General features: G+C 41.0%; 1 protein-coding gene across 3 annotated transcripts in view; it reads right to left on the bottom strand.

The window, feature by feature from the left end:
• Window positions 1-1,460: 1,460 nt before the first annotated feature.
• The window catches only part of RNF8 (ring finger protein 8), a 13,639-nt gene continuing 7,625 nt past the window's right edge, over window positions 1,461-7,474 (bottom strand). For 2 of the 3 annotated variants that reach the window (XM_026844425.1, XM_026844424.1), the window contains exons 6-8: window positions 7,358-7,465; window positions 6,106-6,310; window positions 1,461-4,328 (exon numbers count right to left, since the gene is read on the bottom strand). In XM_026844425.1, coding sequence (XP_026700226.1) covers window positions 4,222-4,328; window positions 6,106-6,310; window positions 7,358-7,465 — 420 coding nt within the window. In that variant the 3' untranslated portion in view covers window positions 1,461-4,221. Of the gene's footprint in view, window positions 4,329-6,098; window positions 6,311-7,357; window positions 7,466-7,474 lie in introns of all 3 variants that reach the window. The other variant, XM_026844426.1, reaches the window with a different exon arrangement.

The following is a 7,474-nucleotide window of genomic DNA, read 5'->3' as shown; positions in this document are numbered from 1 at the left end:
TTAAGCTAATTAACCTTCTCCTGCATGCTGAAGGGTAAGGCGCAGCAGCATGGCAGCATAGATAATTTTAGGGACTATTCAGTATTATGCTTCTCAACTTAAGTTTGCTTTAGGTAGGAGTACTGGCTTCTTTTGAACCTACCTTTATTAATACCTGGTCTAACAAACATGAAATCTCTGCAGAAGCTTCCCTATTACTGAAGACTTGAATTTCAAATCATTTGTACAACCTACCGACCATTAAATGCTAGTAGACGAAGACAACCCAGACATCAGCACTTGGATAACTTAAACATTTGACAGTTGGTTACTACTATTGAATCAAAGATTCATTTTACCCAAACACACAAAAAAAATGAGGAAGTAAGATCAACTAATGGAGAACATATAAGATGGGACCAACTTCTCACAAGAGACTCAGACAACCTCTGACCTCACCTCTGCAAATGTTAATTAATAAAAGAGCTTTCCTACATGACTTCTATAACAGAACTTTATTAAATATGTGTACTCAAGCTGGGATGTGTTTGTGTTGTTCAACAGGAATCACTGGCAAGATATCAAGCTTCTGGATGTGGCTGATAAAACTTTGCATAAACATAGCAAAAGGACTAAACCCTGCCCTGCCGGCAGGGCGGGGCGCAGGCGGCGAGCAGGGCCCGGCCCTCTGGGGTAGCAGGTAGACGGCAGCCTCACTCCTTCCCTGTGGAGATGAGGCAGGGGTGTACAGGGGTGAGAGCTTATCGAAATTCTGTGTGAAAGGTTATATATAATTTTTGTAAATATATTGCATATAACAATGCACATAAAGTGTTAACGGACAAATAATTCCCCCGCTGCCTTGAAAGTGGCAATTTCTAAGAAAACCGGCTTTTTTTGTGCCTCTGAAGGAGAGTAGCCCCCCCCCCACCCCGCCTTAGAGGCCACTGCCGGCAGCAGGCCCCGTCCCTGCTCCGGGCCGCTGCCCTGCCTCAGCAGCTGGAGCTGTCGTTATTCCTAGAGGCAGGGAAGCTGCAAAGCCTAGAGCCTGCTCAGCACGAGGCACGTCACCCTGAGCTAACTGCAGCTCTGTTACTCGAGCAAAGCCAGGGCAGGTTCTGTAAGGCCAGTGATGGTAAATCTTTTCACACAATGAAAGCCTAATACATGTCTATAGATTACTTATCATGAAGATTTCAAGCACTAATTGAGCTGTCTTGTACTTCACACTAGTCTTGAAACTTGGGGGTTTACAGCTCAGTACACAGGCATGAATGCTTAATCTTAAAAACCAAAAATAAAGTAGCACCAAGGGACAGGACTATGCTCTTTGGGAAGTGTAGTTCACATATTTAGACATATACCTTATAGCAACTAGATAATCATAAAGTTGGTCACAGCAAAATGGACTGGCAGGAGGGAAGGACTGAACAAGAAGCAAAACATGGACTAGTCAGAGCATCTCTTTCAGGAAAAAATAAACACATTTAAATGGGGGTGGGACACAGCTGAATTATTAAATTGCTAGTTACATGTTCTGCACAGTTAAAGGTCAATTGTTGCTAAGGCTCACCAAGCACTAACGTGGTAGATTACACATGCAAGAAAAAAGTGATTGTCAGATCTTGGAACCCATGATGAGACAGCACATGGTCCCTCTGTGAGGGCCCCTTTCCACAATCCATGAGCACTCCTCAGCTACTCCTGCTCTGTTGATAAACAATATATTGCTCTGAAAGTGTCTGCTTATCACACTACATGACAGCTACCTTCCAACAGAAAGCAGCAAGTCAAACCTGCATCAAGCCAGCTGTGCATCAACAGTTACTAGCCCAGAGTTGTAACCTAAACCCTGGTTGCCAGACAGGAAGTGCTCGATGCCATCCCCCAACAGGTTCAGGGCTTGACATCTCCAAGGGGACATTTAGATGTACAATCAAGCAGAAGAAAGGATCCAGACCTTAGACCAAAGGAGAGTATTAGAAATAAGGACACCTTTTGCAGAAGCTCAACAGTTTGCCTGACACTTTTGTATGCCTAGTCATCAGCTCTGTATCCAATAGTAGTTTTACTGAGGAACTTATTGAACTGTAAAGAGAGGTCTGGTTTTGTCATGAAATGCTTCTGCGAGTGAACAGGATTATTACTTAACCTCTCTGTGGAGCTTTACACACTATGCACATACCAGTAACAGTGGAAGTGGTTGGTGTGCACTTGTGTTGTTCATATTCTAGTGAAAACAGGACACACTCACAAATCGCACTAAAGTACTACTCAGTTACTAGCAGAAGAGTTATCCTTCTCTGCAGTATGCATAAACACGAACATAACAAAATAAATATATTTAGCAAAATGAAACGAGCAAGAAGAAGAGCAGCAACATGGAAGACATACACAGTAGAAAAATTTGCAGTCCTAGGTAACCAGAATATTTTCCTCCTACTCCTCTGCATTGGGAATGCCTGTTCCAACATCAGCCTATTTCACACGTGTTTTCAGGAACCCTCTTAGACATCCTAGAGAGCACATATTCACAAAAGAAACTTTCAAGACCACATACAGAAAATTAACATTAAAAAGAGGAAAACTCAAGATGTAATGACTCCTTCACAAAAGAAACATTACACTAAGATTTTAAGAAAGTTGCCTGGCCCACTGATCAGCCCTACCTCCCCTCTCAGTACTAACAATCAAATCTGTCAGAACGCACTACTTCCTTAGGACAGCATCATCATTTACGCACCTTCTTAATAGAAACTTTCTTTAGTGGAAGAAGTTAAGAGGTATGATTGTATCTACTAGATTACCACTGGAATAGCCACAGGCTTGAAGAGTTAGATTGTTTTTGAACATCTCCTGAATACACCAGTCTTTCAAATAATTTTAAAACAGTCACACTGCAATCAAAACATGAAGCAAAGTCATTAAAATGAGATAGTCTGTTTTCTCAAAAAAATCTAAGACAACTAGAAGAGACATCTCAGTGGTTGCACCAAGGAGATTAATGCAGAAATGGATTTATATTTTCCTTCTTAAACAAAATAAACATAGACACAAGAAAGTACATACAAATAGCCAAAGAAATACTACAGAGAAGGGCTTCCCCCATCTTCTCACAGTGTAAAACAGTCCTTCCCATGTAACACCCAAGTCAAAAGCATATCCCACTGAAAATGGAACCTCATAGACAAAATCATGAGAAGATAAGGCAAGACTTGCTCAATCTCTTACGGGTGAGGGATTTGCTGTGAGGGTAGTACAATCCATGGCTCAACAATGTTTTGTAAACAATAAAACTAAATGCTTCCTTCTGTGCCTTGTGGTTGCCTACAGACGTGGCTTTCCTACCCTGACAACAGAACATTTCAGATAGCATCATTTCTGAAGAGGCAGGTTCCTCTCTGCTGCTGACAAGAACTATATGCATTTCTGAAGTCATTGCTCACAGCTTCTGGATGCATCACTTCCCAATCCTAAAACCCTTTATGCAAAAGCGTGAAGAGGGAACAAACCAAAGATACTGTAGGAAAAGAGCATTAGCTAAGGAATTCTGGCAGATTTCATCTTTTCCATCCCAATCTTAACAGAAAATGAGTAACAACAACAGAGCAAACTAATGGCCAGCAGCTCAGCTTACAATGCATTTAAGCACTTAATACTGACAAGATCCATAACCCACCCTTTGTTATCCTTACTGCCAGAGGCCTGGGATGACTCTAGCTGCCATATGAAATTCAAGAGGAAAACCCATGTTGGCACTTTTTCAAGATATACCACTCCTGCCTGCTGGTGGGGACGGCCAAGTTCTCAAATAGCTTGAGCCACTCCCTCTGCTTCCTGAAATAAGTGAAGCTGATGTACACATTTAAACATGTCATTCACTAAGGAAAGGGCAGCGATGCATACAAACTATTACATTACACCAAGCAGGTCATAAGCGATCATAGAAGCCTAGGTTTTGTATGTCAGCCTTCTAGCATAACAGCAGTTTGTTCTCTCACAATCCCAGTCTCATTTTAGAGATCAAGCTTCTGTACATTCATTTAAAAAATAAGGTCCTTCTTCCAAACACTGCTAGTTGTCAGCTCCAGCCTCTTCAGAGCCTCTCTTTCCAGATGTCCAGTTCACTCATCCAGCAGTAGTCAACCAAACACCATTAGGTTGGTTCTGGGCAGCACACAGGCAAGAGTCTGCAGTAATAGTGTTTAGATAATGTAGTAGCTTTCATTATAGTAAGAGTACTCAAGAGTCCTCACTGTCACAACTGCTCATCAACAAGATGGAGTAGATGGAAGAAATGATACTGCTGTCATTGTCCGTGGCTGGTTTCACCAACACTTTCTGTTTCTCTGCATTCAAAACACACAGATACAAAAGTTAGCAGTGACCACTGTACCCACAAATGCTAAATTACTAAATTCTCTTAGAAACTTGCAGCCTCTCACCACCAGTTTGCAGGTCTTTCAAGCTGCACAGCACAGACCTTTTTCTGTTAAGATAGCACAGATGAGAAGGAGACATTCTCCATCCCTTCACTGGCACACAACTGGCAAGGGAAACGGCTAACTATTACAGTGCCCTGCCAGGTAGGAAAGAGGGAAGGAACAAAATGTGGTAAGGAGCTTTCAAACACAGTCCCATCAAAACCTCCATACATTTAAGAGTGCAAGCAGTCCTATCAGTGCCCATTCTACTAAGGCTCTCTGAAAGGCTTCTTGGGAAGCTCTGACTGAGCTCTGACAATGTGCCACTTGCATCATTATTTCTCTTTGAGCTAGTTTCTTCTTAGGAATTCATGGTTATCTTCATCTCAATCAAAATGTTTCCATCACTGAATAAAAAGACTGCACAGACACAATTCCTTCTTCCTTCTGAATTGTGTCATGGTGAAGTAAAATGATTTCCTACTAATATTCATTTATATAATTAGAACATCTATCACACTTGAACATAGGCAATGAGCTTGTTTCCTTTTTGTGGAAAAAAGCATGAAGACCACTGGTTTACCATACAGAAATGAAGTGGGCTCCAATGAAGGCACCACTTCATCTAATCACTATTTGCTACCTGCTGAGACACTTCAACAGTAATATGGCCTACTCTGCAATGTGTGTATTACATAAGAGCAGTGTCAGTTCTGCGGAGGTTAAAACAATTCATGAAGCCGAGCTGGGCAGCCTCTGAGCAGTGTAGCATTTCCTGAGGGAATCAGACCGAGTTGGTTAAATAGGTTATAATTTCAGGTTTGAACTAATGTGACTTTATGGTTATGGTATCACTCTATGTCACCATGAAGAATCTGAAACGTTTCAAATGCACCTTTATTTACGTAAAAGGCTTGACACACTGCAAAATGAAACATCATGCATTCAGTTCTACGAGGGGAAAACAAAACATTTATGGGAACAAAGCAACAGAAATTTGTTAAGGGGTAGCAGACACTTCTACATTTCAGCACCTAGATACCAGTGTTGAGTGCTCTAGAAACAAATTTGGAAGAGGGAAGCAGAACAGAAATACTCCATACTGGAGTTTTACTGTGCATGACAGTGATGGATTTACATATTTCAGATACAGGTAGGCAAGAGGTTATGCATTTAAGCCATAGTGGCTTTAACTCCAGAAAAGTTTACATGGCAGAGCAACTGCCATTTCAGCCATTCACTTAAGATGACACACCAACATTCCCTTCAGAGTTTTTCTGCACAAATCTAGCACACAAAAAATAATTCAGAGTTCATCATCAGGCACTGCACTGTGTTTTGCAATTATATTGTCAATGTCAATAGTTTAATCAAAAGATGTCTGGTAAACTTTTCAAGGCCCATTCCATATGGTTTTACTTTTATTTAGTGATCACTTTGAAACAGCATAACCTTTAGCATGGTTAAGTTGTCCCACTCAATTCCACTGTGGAATTCATACCAAAGTCTTTTTCCAAACTTTTTATTAATTTTATTTTACTGTGCAGTAAACCTAGTTACAAAACATATCTTAACATTAATTTTCTAGTGTTTCTGCTGCATTCCCCAAGCATCTCCTCAGTATATAGGTGCCAAAGAAAGTTATGAGAGATAGATATTATGAAAGATTGTAGTCATCATGCCACATCCACCCACCTCTCACCTTTCCGCTCTCTGATAAGGGTCAGGCGACGCTCTTTCATTTCCACATCCAGTTTTTCTACCATCCTGTCAATGCAGTTATCCAGGACCAGAGAGCGTGTCTTTGATTTGATCTCCTGCCTGCAGATAGGGCACTCCACTTTACGTTTCGTCCACTCATTGATACAGTAGGAGCAGAAACTGTGTGCACAGTTCAGAGTGACTGCCTGTGGAACTCGACGGAAGGATACTTATCAGAGCATGCTCACACAAGCATTGGCAAGAAAAGAATACTGAGGTCATGAAAATATTAGATGAACACTTCCTCTAAGGGAAAGGGGGAGAAGAAGCCGAAAGCCCCTTTTTCTTTAGCCTTTGTAGGGGTTACACACAAAAACTCTCCCATGCCAGAGCGCAGACAAGTTTTACAAATTGGTTAATGGGTTCACTGTAGATCACAGCAAGTCCAAAACACAGACAGAAATAGTTAATTCTATTATAAAAGTTTCCTCAATTTGGAAAGGATGAATTATGGAAAAACTCAGATACTGCAGAATAGCATCTTAACTTACTGAGAAACCAGAAATTAAAATTTCAGCTAGCTGTTAAGTCATTAGAACAAGGCTAACACATCAGATCTTCTGTAGTAGAAATGAATGTAATGAAACTGAAGTTCTAGCAAAACACAAACAGAAGTAACAGTCTACATTTCAGACATAGCCTATCACTCCTAGAATCAAATGAAGGCAGACCAATATCTCAAAGAAAGAGTTTATCTGAACAATATTGTCCTGGTTCAGCCAGGATAGAGTAAAGTTTTCCCCAGCAGAGAGAGAGGGGGCAGGACTTGACTGAACACTGTACCTCCCTTTCTTTACTAACCTCTTCCTATATCTAAACCTGAAGCAGTCCAACCTTAGTGAACTTAAAGCAAGGTCTACTACAAAATAATTCTTCTCCAAGCAGGCTGTCAGCAGCAGCAGCTCAGAGCACCTGTTCAAAAACACCCTAAACTGCTGCAAGCCTACATGCATCTTAAGATTTAAGCACTCATCTCTATTCAGGTAGAGACATTAAAGCTGAACTTGCTGCCCAGGGGAAGAGTTAGGGCAGACAGAATGGATTTCTGGACCAACTGGTACCAACAACTCACTGTGGGTCTGCTGGGACTGTTAAACTAGAAAAGTAAATAAATAACCTTGATTATTGCTTTAATAGAACTAGGGAAAGCTTCTCATGTCTTTACTGCCAAACCCATAACAGTTTAAACATACCTCAATAAAGTGCTCAGAACAGATTGTGCACTGCAACTCATTCTCCAACACATCATTCATCTGATTCAACACCTCTTCTTTTTGGGCTCTCACTTTCTCCTTCTCCTCCTAGTAGAA

The sequence above is a fragment of the Athene cunicularia genome, assembly GCF_003259725.1.
Source record: "Athene cunicularia isolate RWA chromosome 3 unlocalized genomic scaffold, athCun1 chr3_part1, whole genome shotgun sequence".
In the NCBI taxonomy this organism is placed as follows: domain Eukaryota; kingdom Metazoa; phylum Chordata; class Aves; order Strigiformes; family Strigidae; genus Athene; species Athene cunicularia.
The sequence above is the reverse complement of the archived record's forward strand: the minus strand, read 5'-3'. Positions and strand labels throughout refer to the sequence as shown.